The 25,536-nt window shown below is 45.6% G+C and overlaps 1 protein-coding gene across 1 annotated transcript in view; it reads right to left on the minus strand.

Moving 5' to 3' along the window:
• Positions 1–25,536, minus strand: part of LOC138165266 (VWFA and cache domain-containing protein 1) — a 244,373-nt gene that overhangs the window by 120,451 nt on the left and 98,386 nt on the right. The window contains exon 2 of the mRNA XM_069093410.1: positions 20,740–20,802. Within this exon, the coding sequence (XP_068949511.1) occupies positions 20,740–20,802 (63 nt within the window). The remainder of the gene's footprint in view (positions 1–20,739; positions 20,803–25,536) is intronic.

Here is a 25,536-nt window from a genome sequence, read left to right on the forward strand (position 1 = left end):
ACACATACGGGCATATAAAAATCTTAAAGTAGAGCATGGAAATCATTAGAAAGAGGAATTAAGACAAGAGACCTAATACAAAAAACCAAATCCATCACCTTTGGGGCAGAGCTGGATGAAGAAGCAGATGCGGGATGTACATTAAGTGTAGGTTACACCTCAGTCCATATAACCGAGAGATAACAAAGGAGATTCTGGAGACAAAGCTCCAGGGAGAGGCAGGCCCACAGCCCTCCCCAGCACAATTAAAAATACTTTTCTTGCCAGGCTCAACTTTTCATCTCCTCCCTTCCCTTTATCCTTCTCCCTTCTGCCCCTGAGGTGTGTCTGAATGCTGATGAGACAAAGATTCAAAAGAGGTTGTCATCTATGGGGCTGTTCAAGGCCGGGGCCCAGCCTCTGGTCAGAGGTCAGACATAGGCAGGTAGGGAGCACACAGGCATCCAGCCCCCAGGGAACCCAGGAGAGTGGGCCGTCATCTCCAATGACAATGTTTCATCCCAACATCAGTGGCCTTCTCCCTCGGTGAATTTTGTCTTCCTTAATTTTCCCATAGACATTTTCCCCCTATTTGCATGCTTCCCAGAAGTCTTTATTTTCCAAAGCCTTTTTAAAATTTCCTCGTCAGCTTTCCATTTCAGAAGACTGGTGGGGGCCCGGAGGAGGAACTCAAAGGAGGAGGGGGTCTCTAGAAGGCACAAACAGAAAACCTGAAGTACACACCTTATTTATGGCTGTTTTCTAAGCCCAAGAGTGGAAGGAGCCTTCAATACCATGAAAATCTTTATTTAAAATATGTCACAATGCAACTGACAGGCCTGGGAGATGAAGCCACTTTACCCAAGGGGCCTGAGGATTCAGAGGAAAAATACCTCTTGAATGCAAAGGAGTTAGCATTTAATATCTACAGCTTTTAGAGCATGGTAAGAATTTAACAGACAACTCCTCCCTCCCTCAACTCCCCTGCTGCCTTCTGATTCAAGACCAGACCTTTCTGCTTGTTGGTATTTTTCAGGGTATTTTATATAAAAGGGGATGGCATTGGCCTTGTAACTGTAATTATAATTTCTCCCTTCTCTAAATCAATAAATCTGTCTGTGTCTCTGCCTTTCTTCTCTCTCTTTCCCTCTCTCTCTCCATCTCTCTCTCTCTTTTTCTCTCTCCCTCTCTCTCTCTCCATCTCTCTCCCTCTTTCTCTCTCTCTTTCCCTCTTTCCCTCTTTCTCTCTCCCTCTCTCTTCTCTCTCTCTCTCTCTCTCTCTCTCTCTCTCTCTCTCTCTCTCTCTCTCTCTCTCTGTCTGTCTGTCTCTCAGTTCACATTCCAACTAGGTGCTTACCCTGGAGACAAAGCCGGAGGGAGGCATCTGAAGGCATCAGTATCTGAAGGGCTACTTTAGAGAAGGAAGGCTTAGTTCTGTTCTGCTTGACCCTCGAGGGCAGAAAGAATGAGATGTAAAGACAAAAAGTGGGGAAACAGGCATGACTGAAGGGAGCAGAAGCAGCACCACTTTTGTAAAGATCCACCTCAGGAAGCAGAAAGAAGCCCTTCGGAAGAGGCCTTGGAGCAAAGACTTGCCAGAAAGCCAGAGAGCTGGACCACTGAGGTCCTTCCAATCTAAGTCCCTTAGCCAAGCTTCCAGAGCTGACCACTGCACTGAAACTTTGGGGACACCCCAGAGAAGGCAAGGCGCTTAGTAACAGCTTTAAGGCACTGGGTAAATGAAGGCTCTTGCTAGGTTACTTAAGTTTGTAGAGATGCTATGAGGACAGAGACCTTGCCTTGGAGTCAGGGGTTCAATTTCTGGACAAGCTGCTTGCAGTTAGGAAATTCCTAGCACTGGAAGCTGGAGAGGAGATGAGGACTGCCAGCCCCGGGGCTCTGGTTTCACACCTTCTCTTTAGGACCATAGGTTAAAACCTAGAAAGGCCCTCGGAGGTCATCTGCTCCAAACCCCTTAGCTTATAGGGGAGGCAACTCCTCTAGAAGTGACTTAGCCACAGTCACAAAGAGGGAAAAGAGGCAGCGCTGAGATGGGAGCCCCGGCCCACACACACACTCCTTGCCTGTGGGTCAGTGGCTGGCTCCCAGCGGAGCTGAACAGAGAACCCCCACCTCCTGATTCCTAGTCTAGTGCCTTTTCTGGGACACCGCTGGCCTCCCGGGATCTGCCGTCATCAAAGGAAGCCAAGTGTCCCAGAGGGGCTAAGTCATGTCCCAGGCATGCTGCTGCCTGGCCCAGCTCGATTCAGACAGGCTGCAGCCGAATGATGACAGGCAGGCTGCAGGTGGACAGGCGTGATTTATAGTCGGAGGCGGCTTGGGCCGGGAGTGGATTTTCCCTTCCCAGCTTCACTGTCACATATTCTGGAGGAGTGTGAGGGGGAGCTCGGTTGCTGGGCAGCAGCAATTCCAGGGGAGGAGCAGGATGGAAAAAACAGAAGGCAAGTGCTAACATGCTGGAGAGGTGGAAAGGGGGTCAAGGGCTGGGCCAAAGGAACTTCCTTGTCTTTGCCCCATAGACTCGCACAAACATCTTAGGGTGGGAGCACACCTTCCTCTAGGTCACAGACATACCTCCCGAAAGGTGTGAGGGACCTCCAAGTATATCTGTGCCAACTCTCTCCTTTGCAGATAAGGAAGCTGACCTGCTCAAGGTCACATGAGCGGTAAGTTGAAGAAGTACTGAATTCTGGAGCGAGCACAAACCCCTGTGGGCTGAGGACCTCTTTAGCCAGAGCTAAACAAAGCACCAAGAGCAGGCCTTGATCTCCTTCAGCTGATTTCCCTTGGGGACACAAGGCAATGAGGGGAAGGGTGTGTATGTGGGCCCAGGATGTGCCATTCCCAAGGTTAGGCCGGGAGCAAGGAGGGAAAAGGTGCGCCTTGTCACTGGAGTCTGCACCAGGCCCAAATCAAGGGAAAGGGGAGAAAAGGATGGGGACTGTGAATTGTTAGGGGCTTGTGAGGTTCACACTGCACCGGGACCAGAGGAGGCCCAGTCCTAGAATGGAAACTGCACAGGGGCAGGAACTGTTTAATTTTGGTCTTTGTTATTCCTAATGTGTGGTCCAATGCCTAACATGTACACAGCAGGCACTTAATAATGTCTATTAATCAATTAGAAAGTCAGCTCCTTATGAACCGGTTGTAAACTCCTAGTGGGCAGGAAGCACCACATTGTTTTGTCTCTGTTACCACAGTGCCTAGCACAGTGTTCATCATATGGGAGGTGTTCAGTAATAATCCTTAGCTGGTTATTTGACTGTGACTCTATTTGTGACATGATTATCTGGATGTTTATCTATGATTTCTTAGAATTTCTAGACTAGAATCTCCTTGAGGGCAAAGGCCCTTTCCTACCTAAACTTGACTTCCCACTAAACACTACACAATGCCCTGGGCTGGACAGTGAATTAACTGAAATGAACTCAATGAAAACAACCACCTTGGAAGGACTGGGAAGGATCCCTTGGCCTTCATTGGTGATGAGAGGCCATGCCAGACAGTGGAAGGACTGGGAGTCTGGAGGCCTCGCTTCCAAACCCAGTCCCTTTTTAGCTTTGTGACCTTCAACATAACCTGTCTGAGGCTATAAAGCAAGAGGCCAGACTGTCTATGGTCTCTGAAGTACCTCCCTGTTCCAGACCGATGATCCTCTAGTCCAGGAAATCTTAACCTATTAGGAGCCATAGGCCCCTCTGCCAGGCTGATGGAGCCTAAGAACCCTGCCTGCCCCTCTACTAAGGACCACATTTTTAAATGCATGAAATAAAATACACAGTAAAATACAAATTGTACTAAGATACCATTTAAGTGTGGATCTAGGCTTACAGAAGAAGAAAAAGAATAAGCATTTGTATAAAACCTACGATGTATCAGGCCCTATGCTAAGCACTTTTCACAGATACTGTCTCATCCGATTCTCACAACAAGTCTCCGAGAAAGGCTATTATCCCCATTTTACGACTGAGAAAACTGAGGTAAACAGGTTAAGTGAGTTACCCAGGGTCACACAGTTTATAAGTATCTGAGGCTAAATTTGAGCTCTGGTCTTCCTGACTCTAGGCCCAGTGCTCTGTCCACTTGATGAAATAGTTTCCTCCTCCCTGGTGGTTTTTTGTATTTTTTTTTTGGAGGGAGGAAGGCAGGGCAATTAGGGTTAAGTGACTTCCCCAAGGTCACATGGCTATTAAGTGTTAAGTGTCTGAGGCCACTTATGAACTCAGGTCCTCCTGACTCCAGGGCTGGCACTCTATTCACTGCGCCACCTGGCTGCCCCATCCCTGGTGATTTTTAAGTAATGTTGGATGGCCACTTGTCAGGCATACTGCATCCAGGGTATTCTTGGCCAGGTAAGAATGGACCAAGACGGTCTCTGAGTGTTTTTCCAACATAGAGTCTTTTGATTTTTAAAATTTGCATTTTGGGGGGAGGAGTCAAGATGGCGGAGTAGAAGCAGGACCTCCCTGCTGCTCTGGCTTCCACTTTCCCCAATCCATGTAAAAAGGGGACTCTGTACAAACTTTGGAGATGCAGAACCCACAAAATGACACAGAGAAGCTAACTTCCCTCTGAGGACAGCCTGGCAGGCCAGCAGGAATCGGCCAGCACAGCACTCTGGGAGCTGAGCCCAGCCCCATGCCCAAGGCTTTAGCCCCAGGGCAGGCCTGACCAGCCACCCACTGGAGGGACTCCAGATCAGCAGCAGCTGTGGCCAGTTCCAGATTTGTCAACACATAGATGCGAAGGACAAAGTCAGAGGTCAGTGCAGTCTGGACTTTGGGACCCAGTAAGTGAGAGTTCATGGCTTTTGCCCCCTGGGGTGAGAAGCCGCTGAGACTCTGGCACAGCCAGCCAGGGCCATGTGGCAGCTTCAGCTCCTGGCCTGCAGAGTGTAGGGGGACCAAGCACCAGTCTGAGGGGTAATCGCTCTTGCTTTAACGGGCTTGGATCTGCATTGCAGTCTAGGGTGGAGGTCCTGGGGTGTCTGTCCAGCTTGCCAGAGCATGTGGAGACCTCAGAAAGGACACCCATCTAATACCTCTGGCAGCTGAGAAAACCCCAGAGTTTGGGACAAAATATCCCCTGTCTGGTGGCAGAGTCCTACTGTGGCAAAAAGCGCAGGGGTCAAGTGACTGAGGGGTGACATGACAAGGCAAAGGAAACAAAGGAGACAGAAGATTCCAATATTAGACTCCTATTTTGGGGACAAAAAGGAGCAAAGCATGGAACAGGAGGAAGACAGTGAAGTCAGAATTCCTGCATCAAAAGCCTCAAAGGAAAATACAAGCTGCTTACAGGCTATAGAGGACCTTAAGAAACAGATAAGAGAAGTGGAGGAAAAACTGGGAATAGAAATGAGAATGATGCAAGAAAATTACGAAATGAGACTCAACAGCCTGACTGAGGAAAATCACATCTTAAAAAATAGACTGACTCAAATGACAAAAGAGGCTCAAAAAGGCAATGAGGGGAAGAATGCCTTAAAAAGCCAAATTTGCCAGATGGAAAAAGAATCTCAAAAGCTCACTGAGGAGAATCATTGCTTCAGAATTATATTGGAGCAAATGGAAGCTAATGACTTTATGAGAAATCAAAATACTGTTAAACAGATCCAAACAAATGAAAGAAGAGAAGGCAATGTGAAATATCTCATGGGAAAAACCACTGACCTAGAAAATAGATCCAGGAGAGATAATTTTAAAATTATTGGACTACCTGAAAGCCATGATCAAAGTAAGAACCTAGAAATCATTCTCCAGGAAGTTCTCAAAGAAAACTGCCCTAATGTTTTAGAACCAGAGGGCAAAATAGAGGTTGAAAGAATCCACCGATCACCTCCTGAAAAAGATCTCAAAAAGTATTCTGGAATGAGGGTTGGTCAATGCCCTAATCAGAGTTCTTAAATCTTTCAAAGTCTATCTTTAGCATATTATTGTATAACTGTCCAGAGTATCGCTCACCTCATTCTATATCAATTCATATGGCCCCTCCCCAATTTTTCTGAAACAGTCATTTTTATCATTGACTGTCAATAGTCTATTACATTCATACGCCATTTTTTCAGCTATTGTGAAATTGATGGACGCCTCTAGTTTCTAGCTCTTTGCTACCACAAAGAGTTGCTAGGAATGTTTTCCTCTTTCTTTAGTCTCTTTAGGCCCAGTAGGATTATCACTGAGTCAACTGGTTTGGGGGCATAATTGCAAATTGTCTTCCACATTGGCTGAACCAATGGGATTGGCCTCTCTGAGGGCATGCCTGTTTGTCTGTTTTCCTGGATTCCCTCCAACAATTGTCATTTGTCTTCACTGCCTTCTTTGCCAATCTGATAGGTATAGGGTGTGACCTCAGTTTCTAGTCTTTTTTTCGGTTCTTTGTATATGGAAACAGTTGTATTATTCGGTGTTTGTTAAATACAGAATTTATTAAAATCTGAGATGAGAATAAGGGAATTGAAGATTAATTATTTGATTCCAGGGTAAAAAAACACAAGTATAGCATAAACAATTTTTTTCTCTGTGTAGTAATATTCATTAATATTCAGAACAACTACTGGCAAATAGGGAGCAAAAATAAAGCATGTGAGGGAGGTTTTTATTCATTGGAGAGAACTGTAAACTCTGCTTCTAATCAGGCCATTTAATCCAGTTTAAAAATTGACCAAAATCGCAGAGTAAAACAGCAGAATTGGTGCATAAACCCAATTCCTTATGACTCCAATCCTACTGTTTTTTTCATACATTCATCAAGCAACAAACATTTATAATTGACTCTGATGCTCTGCCCTGCAATAAGACAGGCATGATGCAAGGGGCCAGGGAGAGAAAGACACGGATGAATAGTTCCTTCCTTACAGGGGCTCAGGGAGGAGACAACATATAGATGGTTCATGCCGGGGCGGGAAAGACACAATTGACTGGGAAGACCCAAAAAGGCTTCATGAAGAAGGTGACATTCAATCTGAATCCTGCAGAAAGCCAGATGCTTGGAGAGGTAGGCTCTCAAGAGTTATCTTGCTGATGAGAGCTATTGCAACAAGCACACACTCTGTCCTCACTCAGTCCTTTTAATACACCTTTCTGTGGCAAGAAGTTACAAATATAAATTCTGAGAATGCAAGTACTCCCACCGGATTTTTCCCCCTCAAAGCTTTTCTCTTTCTCATCTTGTGAAAAGATGAGCTGGGTCAGTTGGTGAGTGCTGGAAACACTGGAGTGTTCCCATCTTCTGACCTTGGAAGGTCTATGGGACAGCATCTGAGGGGGTGGGTTATACAGCCTCTGAAGCCCCTCCCATGTCTAATTCAGGATCTCCTGATACAATTCAAGGCTTCTTAACTGCAGTTCTATGAACTCGCTTGTTTGTTTTTTAATATTTTGATGACATTGACAAATAATTTTAAAAACATTTTGATAAAAGAAATGGATAGAATAGCTTCTTCTGTAAGCCTGTATATATATAATTTTCTGTATTTAAAAATGTGATCCTGAGAAGGGATCCACCCACAGGCTCCCCAAGGCTCCATACCACAAAAAGGCTAAGAATCCTGTGCTGGTTATTGCCTGCAACATGAAGATGATGTTAAGAGAAACAACGTTCCAAGGGGCAATTAGTTACAAGGGAATAGTATCTTGAAAGGATGATGGAATAAATGATATTCTTGGTAGGACTGAGGGAGGAGGGAAGCCTTGTGACCTTATAGTTCAGTTTGGTGTTCATACGCTGAGTAGATGAAAGTCTGGCCACTCCTGAAGGAAGGCTCCATTTCTAAGAAGTCAAAAGCCCAGAGATTCAAGGTGAGCTCAGGGTTCAATCCCCCCCCACCTTATGGAGCAGGAAACAGGCTAGGACAAGTTAAGTGAACTGACAATGTCACCTAGAATTTGCAAGTCCAGCATTCTACACTAGCCCATACATTTCTTATTTTGGAAGGAGTAAGTGAGTGTGTGTGTGTGTGTGTGTGTGTGCACTCTGAAAAATTATTATACTTTTTAAAAATTGTATGCAACTATTTAGGAGAAACCTGCTATTTTTTCCCCTAAAGATTGAAAAGTTTCTGCCACATAAAAATGTAAAGCATCTTAGCAGTTAAAGGGGTTCCAAGGTAACATGAGAAGTGAAGAGACCACTGGCTTTGAGATAAGGGGAGCTGTGATCAAATCCCAATTCTGAAACATAATAATACCATTAGGACTCAGTTAAGCCCATTTCTTCACCTGTAAAGTGAGGGGGTGAGTGATGACTTGGAAGGACCTAGGAAATCCTCTGATTCCATGAAACCAGGCCATCACAAACACACTGCCTGTGGAGGGGAGGATGGGTCCATCACGGCCAATATGCCTCCTTTTAGTCTAAAGACACCCAGGCATGGACCAAATAACTTAGGCACTAGAGACAGTGGGGCCAAAGCATAGGAATTCAGAGCATCTTTTCTCTAAGGAGCTTGCAGCACCACTGGACTGTACATGGGGAGGACTGAATTTCCTAGGGCTACTGTCCAGTTGGGTGGGAAGCCAGAGAGTATGTGAAGGAACTCCACCCTGAAAGAGAGGGTGGAGCCAGCCTGTGAAGAGCTTTACAAACCATACATAGAAGCATGACCTCATTCTTGAGGGAATAAGGAGTCACCCCAACTTCTTGAACAGAGAGTGACCAGGTCAAAGCTGTGCTTCAGGAACTTTGATAGGTCAGTATGGGGAGGGTAGATTCAGGAGGAAAAGCCTTGGTGTGGGGGATCAATTATGGGGCAGGCTGAGAGTCTTAGAGTGAGGCAAGTTCTTAGAGATGAGCTGATCCAACCACCTTGTTTTACTTGTGAGCTAACAGAGGCCCATCAAGGTAGAGGTTTTTGTCCAGGACCACACAAAGCAGGGCATCAAAGGGATTTGGACCAGGGTACTGTGACCCCCAACGCAGTTCTCCTTCCACAGCCTATTATGTAACATAACGGAAGGTGTGGGAGAAGATAGAAAGCTGAACTGGGCCTGATCAGAAGGATCCCCGCCCGTTGGGAGGGAATGCCAGCCAACCAACGAGCACTGAAGTACTCATAACAGCCCAGTGGCGGTCCTAAGCTCAGGGGGTAAAAAAGAAAGACAAAAGTACAACCTCAAGGAGCTGATATTCAAGTCTAGGAGAAAACATGCAAATATAAAGCATGAGATAAAGGTACTGAGAAAAGTTGGGAGGGGGAAGAAAGGAACTTTGGGGAATGGCTTAAAAGGCAGCAAATCAGCATAGAGAGCAGGCTAGGGATGTTGGGAAATGCACCATCTCCTCCAGGACTGGTTAGAAGCCATCACCACCCAGAGCAAGGCTCCCGTGTGGATCCCACACAACCCAAAGGCACAGGCTTTTCACCTCCAACCGCAACAATCTCATTCCATTCCCCTAAAACTTTATTGCGTATTCCTTTGCCAAGATGCATGAGCCAGCATTCCCAACTCACAGTTGGGGTTAGGAAGCGTTCTTCATTCCCTGTCTGATGACAGGGGGGGTTGCAAAGGGAAGAGCTGGAGCAGGTCTGCTCTCTCTCAGCTGTTATTTTCCCCAGGAACCGACACCAGCCGCCTTCCCTGAGAGATCTGTGAGATGGGAAGTCTGACGTGGTAGCTGGTTTATACAAGAGTGACACTTCCTGACCCCTCTCAGAAGCAGAGAGATGAAAGTTACTGCTTGTAGAATTGCTTGAGGCATCTTGAGAAGCATCCATCAAGAGAAGAGGCCCAGGACAGAGGCCCACCAGCCCAGAGCTTGGAATATAAACAAGCATGGGACCTCATCAAATTCCCCGCTCTCTCCAGCACTCCATGTGTGGTAGCCCCCAGAAACACACACACACACACACACACACACACACACACAGACATCCCTCAGGGCCCCCAAGGTTGGGGTGGGGATAACAGTCTGGGCCAGGAGTCGGAAAGAACTGGGTTAAATATCAGATGGCTTACTAGCTGTGTGACCCTAGCTAAGTTTTTAAATTTATATAAGCCTCAGTTTCCTCATCTGTAAAACAAGAAAGTCAACCCTGAGGACCTAAAAATGAAATCTATAATCCAAAATGAATTAAAGGGTCCTAGATATTAAAGTAAGGGACACAGCAGATAGTGTGGGACTTGGAATCAGGAAGACCTGAGAATCCAGCCTCAGGCACTTGCTTCCTAGCTGTGTGGCCCTAGGCAAGTGACTTAACCTCTGTCTGCCTCAGTTTCCTCATCTGTAAAATGAGGGTGAAAAGGCATCTACTTCCCAGGGTTATTAAGAGAATGCCACGAGCTGGCATTGGGACAGTGCCCGGACAGCCGGGAAGCACTACAGAAATTCTGGCTCTGCTGGGTAGAACAAAGTGCTGCCTATCAATTCGGTAGCAGCAGCAGCAGCATTTACTGAGTGTCTGTGAGTGACAAGGTGCTTCGCAGAACATGAGAGGTGCTTTGGGGGGAAGGATGGGGGGTGGCATTTACGTAGCATTTTGTTGTTTCCTCATTTCAGTTATGTCTGACTCTCCATGACCCAACGTGAGGTTTTCTTGACAGATCCTGGAGAGGTTTGCCATTTCCTTCTCCAGTTCATTTTACAGATGAGGAAATTGAGGCAAACAGGGTGAAGTGACTTGCCCAGGGTCACACAACTTTTAAGTACCTGAGGCCAGATTTGAACTCAGGTCTTGACTCCAGGCCAAGAGCTCTGTGCACTATGGGCACCGTAGCTGCTTTTAAAGCAAGCGAGCAGCCCAAAAGGAGAATGGGGGACCTGGACCAGGAGTGGGTCCACTTTCCTTGGAAAATCTCCAAGCTGAGCTTGGAGGAGAGATGGCCTGTAGTGAAGATAAGGAGGCTGTTTGCTGCTTGAGTGACCCTGGCCAAGTCTCTCACCTCAGGAGTCCCAGGTTTTCCTTCCATAAAATGAAGGGTTTGGACCAAATGCTCTCTGAGGTTCCTTCTGGAGCTAGCTGTATGATTCTAGGTGTGACCTTGGGCAACTCACTAGACTGCTTTGGGCCCCAGTTTTTTTCATCTGTAAAATGAGGAGGGTTAGGGAGCTAGGTGGACTCTGAGGTCCCTTCTGGCTTTCAATGTGATTCCTATTGAGCAAATTGTTAGGAATACTGGGGGCGTGGAGTGGGGAGGCTTGGGAGCCCAGATGGCAGCTCAGAGGCCTGTTGGGCTCAGCCAGGACTAGATGCCTTTGAGACCCCCTAGGTGGGGGAATAAAAAAGGGGAGCTTGCATGGCTGCTCTTGCCCGGCCCCCACAGCTCCACTCTCCCCTCCCAGCCAGCAGCCCATTTTCCCTAGCTCTGCCTGCCTGCCTCATAAACAGAGCCAGGGCTGCCTCCCTGCCTCTCTCCCTTCCTCCCTGCCTGACTCCCTCTCCCTCTTCTTTCTTTTTCTCTCCCTCTCCCTCTGCCTCCTTTCCCTCCTTCCTTCCCCTCTCTCCCTGCCTTCCTCCCCTCCCTCCCTCTCTCTCTGTTCCTGCCTCCCTTCCTTCCCACACCTCCAACTGAAGCACACAGAACCATGGAGTCAAGAAAAAGGGGTCAGGACCCACATGGTGACTTACCAGACCAAACCTCCAAGCTGAGCTTCTAAGTCCCAGACAGTGGGCTTTCTATGTGCGTATGTACATTCTAAGGACTGTGCATGTACGTGTCTGAATGTGTGTGTATTTTTATCTAGAGAGAGGCCGTGTGTTATGGCTGAAGACAGGATTATCTCAGCTTATCTCAGCTATCAGTCACATTCACTGGCTGATGTCCAGCTTGGGCCAGGGGAGGCAACTGGTATTTCCCTATTTAGGGGCTGAGCTATTCCTCTTTGCATGGGGCTGAATACAACTAGCCTGGCACAAAAGGAAGGAAGGAAGAGAGGAAGGGAAGGAGGAAGAAAGGGAGAAGGGAATGAAGAAGAGAAAGTGGGAGGGAGGGAGGGAGAGAGGGAGGGAAAGAGGAAGGAAGGGATAGTGAGAGGGAGGGAAAGAAGGGAAGGGGCAGAGTACACAGACTTGGAGTCAAGGAGACCTGAGTTCAGACCCCATAGTAGCTATGTGACCTTGGGTAAATCATTTAAACTCTCAGCAATCTGTGTAACTCTTGAAGACCAAATTGGGGAGAAGCTGATAACTTGCCTTGGCAGAGGCCATTTCTCCATACAGAAGTTCCCTATACCAATAAAATGAGATCCATTTTTTATCCCTCTGTACAAAGTGCTAGAGATACACATGGAAAGGCAAGACCACCTCTGCTCTCAGAGCCCCCATTTTCACAGGGAAGACAGCTCATGTAGGAGACTTCAGCTGTGAGGCATATGGGAAGGCGCAGTTGTACTTAGGATATGGGCTGACGTCAGGGCTGATGTCCAAAGCCAATGGCCATGTGTGTTCTTTAATATCATTCGCACGAAAAAAAAACCCAGTCTGTTGCTGATGCTGACCCCTTTGATGATCACAAGCACTTCAGCGGCCAGAATTTCCCTTTCAGTCTCCAGTAGCTATGGACACCAAGGAGGTCAGGGTGTCAGTAGCTACAGACATCATGGCTCTAATGGGAACTGGGCTGGAAGCAAGGCCAGTGAAGGTGGGGGAGAGGAGCCCCAGAGGGGGCCAATTGGGGCACTTGGCTGCAGGACCCTGGGCTTCCTTCCTTGCTGTCATAATTAAGCCAGTGGTCAAGCTGGTCAGAGTGGTTTGAACTTCCTGGCCTGAGATGCTTCCCATGTCTCCCTCAAAGCGACTTCAGCTTCAGCTAGGCCAGCTTGCCTATATATAGGACCAGAGCTATGAGTTCATTGGTATAAAAAAACTCTCAGTGAGAAAATTCCCTCCACCAACGGAAATCACCTGCTCCTCTACTCACAGGCTTAGAAAATTGCTTGGGGCTTCTCCATACACACATACAGAGCTATCAACTACATGCATAGCCATGGGTTAAATGGGAGGGTTGCTGAGAGCCTGAGGAAACTCCTTGCGTGCTGCTTTTATCTCCTTGTGGGCTGCTCTGGGGTGGGGGGCTAGGGGGGGTGTCACTGTTTGCATTTTTAGTAAAGTAATTGTTTATCTGAACCCTCCAGCTTCAAGTGGTCCAGCCACTGACCCAATATGGCACCCGACTCAAGACAAAGGGGGCATGGGTTAAAATGGGAAAAGAAAGAAATGAGGAAATGAGTGAGCCAACAGGAGTCCAGTGATGACCTGAAGGTCAGTCGGGGCCTCCAGGGTTGGACGCTTCCCTCAAAGGGAAAAGAACTCTAGAAGCAAGAGGGTTCAAGGACTCTCCATTTCCTCTTCATCTTGTCTAAGCAAAGATGTAAGATGATCTGTTAGGGATATAATGCCCTTCCGCTGCCTACGGATCAAGTTATCCAGCTCAAGGTGCATCAGGCCTGAAGGATTTGTTATTAATAGAGCAGAAGCTCCATTATTGTGCTCTCCCTTCCAGCATGAGGCCCACCCTTTCCAGCCCTCTCTCCCCGCCTCATGCTTCCCCCTTATGGGACGGCTCCATTTTCATCATCCTACTCACACTATTTGGATGCATTTATTTATCTTACTTGAGTCGATATGTTATGTCTGACAGTGGAGAGTAAACCACCTTTCTTAAGAGAGAAAAATTAAAGATTAAAAGCCAAAAAGGAAAGGTGGTTCTGGGGGGAGCATGACAAGAATGAGCTTGATTTATTACCCTGTCTTTTATTCAGACGTTATGCTGTGGACTTCAAACCCCTGTCCCAGCCTCCCTCCCACCTTACTCTAATCTGCCAGAGGCTCCAAATTAGAGAAATGCTCAGGAATTTTTTTTTTTTAACACAAGGATATGAGCTCACTGAAATCAGGGATTCTGTTTTTGCCTTTGTAACCCCAGCACTTAGCACAGTGTCTGAAACAGAAAGTGTTTAAAATGCTTGCTGGTCAGCTCCATCAAGTTCAATTGGCCAAGACAGTCTGGTTGTGGCTCCTTTCCTGTATTCACCCTCTTCCTCCTATGGAGGAATTGATTCATTTATGTTGTGGAAGGCCCAGGAAGCCTTTGTAGGTAGGTGGATGGCTAGCGGTAAAGGAGGAAGGAGGATCTGGGTTCAAGTCTACCTGTCACATAATGCCCTTGTGGATGTGGACAACTACTTAGCCTTTCAGTATCTTAGGCGGCTCCCCCCCAAAATGTCCACTTGCATTGCTAGGGGGTGTTTCCTTACCCTTTAGTTCCCTATCCCAATGAAATCTTGGATCTAGTCTTCTATCTTTCTATCTACCTACCTATCTATCTGTCTTCATCTGTCTATCCATCATCAACCTGTCTATCTATCTATCTATCCATCTATCTATCTATCTGTCTGTCTGTCCGTCCGTCCGTCCGTCCATCCATCCATCCATCTATCTTTGTCTCTCTTTGTATAAACATTGCCTTGCTCTATCTAAAACACAACCAAAAAACCCCTCAAACAAAACCCAACCCCACATTGATCTCACATAAATTTTACAGAGAACCTTCTTTACTTTAAGGTGTAAGAAGATCAGCATGAATTCATGCAAAAATGTGAATTGTACTCTGCATCCGAGTCTGGAGAAATAGGAACTTGCCTAATAAAACCTGACCTGCTGGAGGGTCCAGGGCAGGTGCTTTAATGAGGAGATAAGAATTATTAGTAATGAGCACATCAGATGTTTGTGTGACAGCATCTCCCTCCAAAGTGCTAGAGGCTAGCTTTAAAACATAAAATAAAATCTCATTCAGATCGACAGGAAGCCTTCTTTCCACTCCCCGGTCTCTTCGCGGTACCCTCACCTTGGGGTCAAAAGGTAAATCTGAGTCCTGCTTTGTCCAAATGTCTTTCCAGTTTTGAAGATCAGTGGGGTCTGAAACACACAGTTCTCCTCAGGCAGGCAGGAAGGAGGGTGTGTTCTGACTCCCCCGGCCTTACTTCTTGTCCCCCCACACCTTCTAGTGACCAGCAGAGAGCAGAAGAGCAAGCCCTGAGCTTCAGCAGGACACTCAGCCTGGTTCCAGAGGCAAAACACTTCAAAAGAGCTTCAGAAGGGTCACAGCCCTGCCCCAGAGGGGCTCCCCTTTAAAGACTTGCGGAGGTGACCTTGGGCTGTTGAAAACTACGTGAACCCTAGAATGAGCTCTGACAGGTCCTACCAGCTGGCAAGCCTTTACCTGGGACAGCATAGAGAGGGTTTTTGCTTTAGGTAGGGGTTGGATTTCACTGCCTCTGACATCCATCCCTTCCAACTCTGGGTCAGGCCGTGATGGAGAAGAGGCCTGTCTTCCAGGCCAAAGCCCAGAGATATTCAAAAAGAGGAAAAGGATTTCTATGTGCAAAAGTATTTATAGAAGTTCTTTTTTATGGTTGCAAAAAACTAGAAATTATTGGGGGTGCCCGTCACTAGGGGAACAGCTGAAGAAATCATGCTGTATGACTGTATTGGAATATTTTTGTGCTGTAACAAAGAAGCGAACATTTACTGAGCACCTACTATGTGCCAGATCTGTGTCAAATCATTTAATTTACAAATATCTCATTTGACCCTCACAACACCCCTGCAAGGAGGGATTATTATTATCTTCATTTTACAGCTAAAGAAAGTGACCCAGACAGAGATTGAATAACTTGTCCAGGATCACACAGCTAGTAAGTGTCTGAGGCTAGATTCGAATTCAGGTCTTCCTTCAGGCTCGGGGCTCTACCCATTGCTTCCCCTAGCTGCCTTGGTGACTACAAGGATGGGTGCAGGGAAGTATGAGAAGAAGCCTAGATGCAGAGAGAATGGGGCAGAATCTGCCTAACAATGGATACAATAACAACAATATTATAAAGATAACTTTGAAAGACTTCAGAACCCTGGTCAGTTCAATGGCCACCTTCAACCACAGAGGACAGCAGGCGAGGGGATGGGCTCAAGATGGCGCACCAGACCAGTTCTGACCGGCTACGAATTTTTGTTTCTTAAAACTGAGTCTTAGGTGGAAGAACTTGTCCAAGGTGGGCACACTGGCAGTTACGGATAACAACAGCAGAAACTACATTTTATTATTGTTAAACCACTTTTCAGTGGTGTCTGATTCTCTGTGACCCCGATTGGGGTTTTCTTGGCAGAGATACTGGAGTGGTTTGCCATTTCCTTCTCCAGCTCATTTGATAGAGGAGGAAACTGAGACAAACAGGGTGAAGTGACTTGCCCAGGGTCACACAGCTAGTTAAATATCTGAGGCCAGATCTGAACTCTCAAAGATGAGGCTTCCTGACTCTATGCCAGGTACCTTGTGCACTATGGCATCCCCTAGCTGCCCTACCATTTTAATTGTGCTTTAAGGTTTGCAAAGCCCTTTTATATAGACTATCACATCTGATCTTTGCTCAGGACCTCTGCCTCCAAATACAGCATTCCTGCCACTGGACAACCTACAACTCATCAAAACACAATCTTCAGGCACTGCCTCCATTGAGGGAGTACTGATGAAATCCCAGACCTCAGAGAGTTGGGCCACTAAGTGAGCTCCCAAGTGAGGGAGACAAGGAGGTGTGAAGGGGCAGAGGGTCAGGAATCTCTCTCCAATGGGTCAGAAAGCCAGAGAATAAAAGGATCCCAAGAATATTTCCTGCAGTCAACAGACAGCCAGGGATTTGGTTTCACACAGAAAAGAGGGTAGAACGCCAGTAGAAGTCAACGGCTCTGTCTGGAGAATGTTGGTCGTGCTTCATTTTGGAAGAGGACCAGTGACCTCATAGGTGATGTTTTGACTCATGAGTGAATTGAATTGAAGCAAGGCAGAGTCACACAAAGTTGTCGGCCTTTCTCTTCCAGGGTCATTTGACTGGCAATGGCCCAGTATACAGCGGAAGACCTTGGTGTCTTCCACGGCTGACCAAGCTCTAAGCCCTCCACAGCAGCACCTGCTTCAGTCGCCTTCATGGCTGATGGAACAAATTGTTCTCATCCACCTATTCTGCTGGGGGAGGTCTTCACATGCTTGGGGTAGACATCCCCCAAACAGACCAACACATTTGAGTACTGTCACTACCTTCAACCTGGTTTAGCTTGTCTGCCTAGACAGTTTTACTGGGGTGTGGCTGGGAACCACAGGTGAGAGCTGATTGGCAGGTAGATATCAAAGATGGATGAATGGCCCTGAAAAGGGTTTGGCCAGCCCTCATAACCAGAGGATTCGAATCCTCCCTCAGCACTGAATACACTCCACCTAGGGAACAGGCAGGAGGTCAATGATCTGTCCTTGAGTGGAAAAGAGATAAAAGGTGTCAAGAATGAATCTAGACCAGCTAGAAATTAATCCTCCATTAGACAGGAAACCAGAGACCAGATGTAGACCAGGAGACTATCCTCAGCATACAGGAATCCTGAAATAGGAGTGAGGGAAAGGCAAGGGCACCTGATGAGCAGGCATTGCATTCTCATCAGAGATTTAAAGGATGAGTTCTTCACCTGGAGTCTGTGAATACTTTTTTCTAATATTTTGAAAGCTATTTCAATAATTGGGGTTTTGGTCATATTATTTATTTCATTTTATGCATTTAAAACCTAGCCTGCCACAGGAGTCCAGGACACAAGCAGAAAAGAAGCCATAGTAAAGGGACTGTATGTGCTGATGGGAATCCAGCAATCGGGGGGCATTCAGCAATTGCAAAGGAGCCAGGGTAGACACGGGAAGTCTGGGCATCTGCCAGCCATCTAATGGTACATGAAACATTGTATTAATTACAAAAACGTGCTGACTCTTTCCCTGAGCAAATAATTGGGACCGACAATTACCAGAGCCTTTCTGGGAAATCAAAGCTAACTCCTAAGCCATAACACCCAAGGCCATTATAATCCTTTTAGAAAGCTGACCAAAAGGTCCTTGGAACATGAAGGCTCACCACCAACCCAGCTCCTTTTCTTCCTGGTCATTCTCCTCCCCTCCCCCTCAACTTCTCCCAAATACTCTGTAGCACTCTCCTGCTCATTCATAATTCTCTGCCTGCTAGCAGAATAAAAGCTGTCCAAGGGCAGGAACTGTCCTCATTTTTATGTCTGTGTTCCCAGAATCCCAGTGTTTGGCACATCAGAGGCACTCCATACATACCTATTGAATTGAATTATGTTTCTTCTTAAACCATTTATTTTTAGGTTTAGGGACTGGAACTCTTTCTCTGGATCATTAATATTTGTAAAGTGCTTAACAGTGCCTTGAGCAAAGTAGGCATTTAATCAATGCTCATTTCCTTCCCTTCCCTCCTGGAGATGGGATTGCATCAATGTGAGGCACTCCCAGTGTGAAAACCTCCTCCACTGATAGAGATGTGCTCACCCTCTTTCTCTGCCTTATGAAGGTGACTGTCCTCCACCTGTCTTAGACAGCTGGCTGGGATACTGGGAGGGTAGATGACTTAGGGGCATCAAATCACCTATTTTAGAGAGGAAAGGGACTTTTGAAATCACTGAAGTCAAACCTTTCTTTTTACAGTTAAGGAAACTGAAGCGCAGAGAGATTAGGGCTGGAGCTGGATTTGTCTAAAGTCCTAGAAGGAGGTGGCTGAAGAGCGAAGATTTGAACCCCAGGTCTTCCTGTTCGATCTAGCTCCTCCCAATATAATGGTGGTCATACAGATAGTATGTATTATTACAGGCAGGACTTGAACCTAGGACTTGGGAGTCAAAAGACTTGGATTTGAATTCCAAAGTCTCTTCCAGTTCTGGATTCTGTCATAGCATGACTTGATTCCAAGGTCTTCTACCCATTATGCTGTGCTTCCATTTTTCCCTAACTTGAGAAACATTTTATCCAAAACTCGATTGTCTGGATGCACATGGTCTGTCTCAGTCTTGCTATCTCACTCCTGCACACACATCCTGCAATGGAGTCCAGGAGAAAGTCGGGTCTGGGTAGATACTTGCACAATTTTTGTTTTTCCAATACGGTTGCTATGGTTTCCTTGGCAGCACGATTCCTCCCCTATTCAAGTAATGAAAAATGTAAGATGCCCTGTCAGGTAACCAGGGCCCCACATTCCTGGTTTGTTTTTTAAAGTATAATCTACATTAACAGAAAGTTTTATGTTCAGACACAAAAATCAGGAAATGTTCTTTTTGGTAGATCAAATTCTCTGGTATCACTTATCCAGAAGTCATTACCTCCAACTTAGATTTATTGTCCACTTAAGGAGGATACTTAGTGTGAAAAGGGCTCCAAGGAATGGAAACCCAGCTTATCCCCAGAGGAGGGAAGCTCAAACCAGGCCACCAGACTGGCTAACAGAAGGAAGGCAAAGAACATCTCAGCTGAAGCCTCAGGTACTCACCAAAACACAAAAGGCCTTGCCTAAGTCACCCAACCCAAAGAGGGACAGAGACAAGAGACAGGCCTCAGGTTTTCTGACTCCAAAGGCAGAGTTCTCCCCAGCACCCAGCATATCCTGAGCTGTAGGCTAAGGTGCCAATGCAATCTAGAATCTGCTAACATTGCTTTTATCAACACATCTGCTCCCCAAAGGCACCTTTGGCAAAATGGCCCTTCCACAAATCTCATTTCAGAGGAAATTATTTTGAAGCAAGCTTTGAGGTATGCATTCTTAACCTGGGCTGTGTAGTCTTTTTGGGGGGAGGGAAGCTTGCTTTAAAAAAAATTTGTATTTCAATATAATTTATTTCCTTCATAATCATATGTCTTTTATGCATTTAAAACATGATTCTGAGAAGGTTTCACCAGACACCACCAGGGAGATCCTTGATTAAAAAGAGATTAAGGCCCCCACTCTACAGACTCCAGTAAAGAGACTGTCTCAGATCCCAAATCACCATTTGAGATTGTGTCAGGGGAAGAAAGGGAAGAGAGGGAGGGGTGGTATTTCTCCCATTTTACACAAGTTAGATTCAGAGAGGTTAAGGGACTTGGCCAGGGTCACAGGGCTAAAATCCAAAACCTGAACCCAGGTTCTCCTACTTTAATTCTCAGATATCAGCATGAAATATGGGTAGTCATGCAGGTGGAGATGTGAATAGTGCCTACCATTCAGGAAAGCAATTTGGCATCATGCAAGGAAAGTGTCTTTACTCTCGGTTCCAGAGATTCCATTGCTAATCTATCCCAAGGAGGCAAATGGCCAAAAAGAGACGCCCCAATATACTTCAGTTATCATAGCAGCACTTTTTGTGGTAGCAAAGAACTAGAAAAACATTAGTTGCTCATCAGTTGAGGAAAAGACAAATCAATACGTTAATGCCATGGAATCTTACTCTGCTGTTAGAAATGATGAATGCAAAGCAGAGGAAGACTTCCATGAACGGATGCAAGACTAAACAAGAAGAACCGAGGAGACAATATATGTGATGGGAAGAAAAACAATAACTACATATTCAAAAAATTCTGGGAAAAGAAGGTGAACAAGCTTGGACTCAAAGGAAGAGAGAGGGGAGAAGGCATGGCTGAAGAAGTGGGGAATTATGGGGTGGAATACAGCATATAATAGACTTTTCTGACATGTTGGATGTTCTTGATGAAACTGTTTTTATTTCCTCTTATTCTCTGTTCAAGGGATGGCTTTCCAGGAGGGGGAAAGATTCACTGAGAACAGCAGGTGATGTAAAAAACATCAGATGTTGACAAAAATTTTTTTAAAAGAAACGAGTGTAGCAGAGTGCTAATGAAATTCAAAAGCAAGATGGTCCACAAAAACAAAGATTCACTTCCATATGAAAGAAGGGAGGGAGTAGAAATGGTTTTATTTCCGAGGTCTGCTTACCTGCTGGACCTCACTCTCTCCATTTGAGATCTTCTCAGTGTACACAAAAGAGTTGAAAATGCGCTGCAATGGAAAAAAAAAGAAATTTAGGAATTCAGATTTCCAGATGTGACATCCAAACCTTTCCATAGGGAGGCAGGAGGCAGGAGGAAGGAGGCAGGAGAGGTGCTGTTTATGGAATAAATAGAATAAGGCAGGAAAAAAAATATTTCAAATTGAAACACTGGAATTTTGTATAAATAGAGAAATTCACATTTCAGCCAAAGTCAGTCATGCTTGTATGAGCAACACACATAGAGGGCCATCCTTGCACACACAACACACACACACACAACACACACAATAAGTACACACAACACACATATACACACATGCAGAGCTATAGTAAAGTAAGCCAGATGTCACATGATAGCTTTCATTTTCAAAAATGCACTTCACTACAGATTTCTGGCACCTCTGCCATTCTACGCTCATGGGCTGATCTCAACCCGTCATGTTTCTCATTTTGGTGTTGACTATATTTCATGGCTCTAATTGTTTGCAGAGAGTCACGTCAAATGCAAGGCGGCTCTCCACAGGATTCTTTCCACGCTCCCTCATGTCCCTGCCTGGTTCATCCCCACTCGGCAGGAGTCACTGCCTTCCTGCCCACACCTTCTCTGCTCTCCTTCCCACTACTCATTCTCTCCCTCCTAGCTCAAATTGGGCACATTGAAAGTTCTCCTCCCAAAACAATATCTGACATTAACATACAGCTTCAAGGCTTACAGAGATCTGTGTGTACAGGCTCTCATCTAAGCCTCAGAACTGGGAGCTGGGCACTACAGGCATCATTACACCCATTTTACAGTTGAAGAAACTGAGGTTCTAACTGTTAAGGGACAGTTTTGGGTAGAATCACAGGGCTAGTGTATGAGAGGACATTGGAAGTTAAGTCTTTCTGGGTCCTAATGCCCCCCCAACACATGTCTGTATACACTATATTTATATGTCATACATATTATAATATGTGTTTGTGTCTGTTCCTGCCTGATCCAAGACAAGACTCATGAATCACAGGTTTGCCAACATGCAGCTTGCTCTAGTCAGCTCACACCATCTCGAAAGAGCTGATTGTTAAATTTTCAGGGTGAGTATTTACACCTCAGAAATTGACAAAGGCTACAAAACAGGGTTCAACTTATTATTTTGTTACTTAAAAAATTAATAATTTTGATTAAACTTAAAAGCACATCATGTAAAGATATTTTCCAGAAAGCTAGTTGTTAAACATTTGTCAGCACACCCTTGGTTCTGTAGCTAGAAGGGGCTTCAGAGATTGTCTGGTCCAATTGCATCCTTTTCCAGGTAAGGAAATTGAGGCTTAGAGAAATGAAGTGTTCTGCCCCAGGTCCTAGGAGCAGTATGAGCCAGGATTTGACCTCAGGTCTTCTGACTCCAAAGCTAATGCTCTTCCCCTTCTGACTCCAAAGCTAATGCTCTTCCCCTTCTGATCATAGATTACCAAAGTTTGAGCAGTTTTCTATAGTGGGAAGAGAGCCAGATTTGGAGTCAATGGGTCTGGGTTTGAATTCTGTCTCTACTACTTACTGGCCAAATGACTTCAGTTCCCTGAATCTGTTGTCTCATATTTGATTAAGGAAAGTTGTACTAGATCAAAGTCATCCAGAACTGCAGCAAAATGCCTCAGAAAGCTGATTAAAATGTAACTGGGAAATATTTAACAAAATTAATAATATAATAGATGATGTGAATTTGCAGTTTTCATTTCCATTTGAGCTGGATACCACTATACTAGATGACTTCCAAGGTGCCACCCAGCTCTAAATCTATGGTCCAATTCATATCTGAAATGAAGGCTTGTTATGCTTGAAAAAAGGTCAGAGTTGTCCCGCTCAGCCCCAGAGGGTAGCCCTGATAACAAAGAGAAGTGGATTGAGGCTCCCTGTGTGATGCTGGGGAAATCACAACCTCTCGGGGCTTGTTTCTTCCTCTATAAAAGGAATGATTTTGAGGCTTTCAAGGTCCCTTCTGACACATCATAATTTGCCTCTATTAACAACTCCTATTCATATAGGTGTGCTGGGCACTTTCCTCATAGCTCTGTGAGGTGCTTGTTCTTATGATGCCCATTTTACAGAAGAAGACACTTACTCTGAAAGAGGTTATAAGTGATTTGCCAAGTCATGCAGCCAGTAAGGGTCTGAGGCAAGATTTGAACTCAGTCCTTCTTACTCCAAGTATACCACTCTATTCACCAAGTCACCTGGCTGCCTTCTCCTCATGCTTTTGTCTACTTTCTGGGACTGAGCAAAATAGAAGACAGTGGAAAGACATAGTCATCTGAAGAGGAGGGATCAGAAAGGCAGAGTTCAAAGCCAGGCTGACTGTGTCAGGTTATATATACCTGAACAGGTAACCTTACAGAGATAAATTCAAGGTGCCAAAGTATCAGAATGAATAATGTCTGAAAGGCAGTTTGGCGTCACGGACAAAGGAGCTGTTCTGAGATGAGGAAATCCTGAGTTAATGTCCAGCCTCTGGTATGTGCTGGCTGGGTGAGCCTGGTCAGGTCACGCAACATCTCAATGCCCTGGCGACTCTCTCAGGCTCCAAGTTACAGGTGAGTACAGGTCTGTGCCAATACAAGCGAGACTCGGGCTGATGAATTCACAGGAACAGCAAGATGACTGCCAGTTTACTGTTGCTGTTGTTGTCACTATTACTGTTATTGTATAGGGAAATTGGCAGAGAGGAAAAGGAAGTAGTCTTCCAATTTAAGTCAGTGCTTTTGAGAGCGCACGGATCACCCCAGAATAGTCTGGGGCCAGACCTGGAGTTGTTAACCAAAACTTCCCTTGTCCTCTTTCCCCACCTGCCAAGCATTTGCCAGTACCTGGGACAACTGCCCAGTGGCTTGGACACACCTGCATAGTTGTGGTTGAGTAGAAGTGCCAGCCTCATTAAGTGCTTAGGAATCTAAGGCTAGGGCAACAAAAACACATTACAAATGCAAGAAGACCAAGGAATTTAGGAAAGAAAATCTGTCAGATTTTTTTTTTAAATGGATTAAAGGGTGGGTTCATGGACTCATGAGATTTGGAGCTTTAAGGAATCTCAGTGGTCATCTTGTTCAACCCCCTTCCCCATTTTACAGATGAGGAAACCAAGGCACAGAGAGCGTGAGTGGTTTGCTCAAAGTTACACAGGTATAGTCAGTTTCAGACCTGAGATTTAAACTCAGTCTGACTCAGTGGTGAATCAGGAAATAATGATAATAATACAGAGTGACAATAATAAAAACAAGGTGGTAATAGATGATATTTATATATCACTTTTAAGTTTTCAAGGAATTTTATAGATATTCTCTCATCTGATTCTTCCACCAACCCTAGAAGGCAAGTAGTATTGATCTTGAATATTTAGGCATGAGAAGTAGAGAACTGATTTTTCTTGTTCGGTAGTTTCAGTTGTGTCGGACTCTTTGTGACCCCATTTGGGGTTTCTTGGCAGAGATACTAGGATGGTTTAACATTTTTTTTTCTGCAACTCATTTTACAGATGAGGAAACTAAGACAGACAGGTTAAGTGACTTGCCCAGGGTCACACAGCCAGTAAGCGTCTGAATCCAGGTCTTCCTGGTACCAGATCCAGAGCTCGGCCCACTATGGTGCCACCTTACTGCTCAATTCCTGACAGAGTGAAAGAAATCGAGGAAGCCATCAGCTCAAGCTAGCTTGATAATAGTGTTCAGCTGTCCAGTCTTGGGTACACCACTTTCCATTCCCAGGCTTTTGTTTCTCCATCTGTTACAGGGTGTGGGCTTTGGAAAAGATCAGCATTAACTCCTGTCCCCCCATGTCTCTGGATCCATGATTACTGACCCCTGTGCCTCCTACAGCATCCTCAACATGTCACCCCAAGTCCTCCTGCTTTCCCACACCCTTTCTGTGCTCCTTTCCCTTATCAGAATGTAAGCTCCCAGAAGGCAGTGACTCTTATGCCCAGACTCAGGGCTGAGCCCATTGCCTGGTGCCCAGAAAGGAGCAGAGTTGTCAAAATGGAAATGCTTAAACTAAGCTGCCTTCTCCTCCTTTTAAACCCCCCAATTCTTTGATTCTTCTAATTATTTGCATACTTGGGAATCACGAAGCATCTGTGATTTCCTCAGAGGATTACTAGAAGATCCATTCTACAGTATGGATCACAGCGAGCTCTGAATTGTTAGCTAAGTCCTAGAGAACTGACTCAAGTTTAGAAAGGATGAAGTGACTCCCTCAAGTTCATATGACCCTACTGGATATAACTGAAGCTCCCAAAGGAGAGCCTAGAATCACACAGGATGTTGGGATGACAGGAAGCATTATAAGTCAGGAGCTGGCCACAGAGCCAGGGAGGAGATGAGGGTAGACAGGTCCCCTGAGTTCTGCCCACCACCAGGACACACACTGCCTCTCTGAAACATTTTCAAGTACATTTAATAATACTATTTAGCCCATTTTTCTAGTGGCAAGCACACTGGATTTAGGGTCATCTGTGAATTAAGCTGGAAGGGTCCTCAGAGGTTGGCAAACCCCTTCATTTGAGGGATGAAAGAATGAAAAATCCAGGAAGAATAGTGAGCTAGCTTGCCTAGGGTCCCACTGATCATCCACATTGGAGGGGGGATTTGGATCCAGTACCTCTGACCCCACCACAAGTGTTGTTTTGTACTGTACCAAGCCACCAGAAAGAAAGAAAGGAAGGAAGGAAGGAAGGAAGGAAGGAAGGAAGGAAGGAAGGAAGGAAGGAAGGAAG

The sequence above is a fragment of the Petaurus breviceps genome, unplaced genomic scaffold (genome assembly GCF_028583685.1).
Source record: "Petaurus breviceps papuanus isolate PSGF00001 unplaced genomic scaffold, PetGlider_PUasm1.0 208, whole genome shotgun sequence".
Lineage (NCBI taxonomy): Eukaryota > Metazoa > Chordata > Mammalia > Diprotodontia > Petauridae > Petaurus > Petaurus breviceps.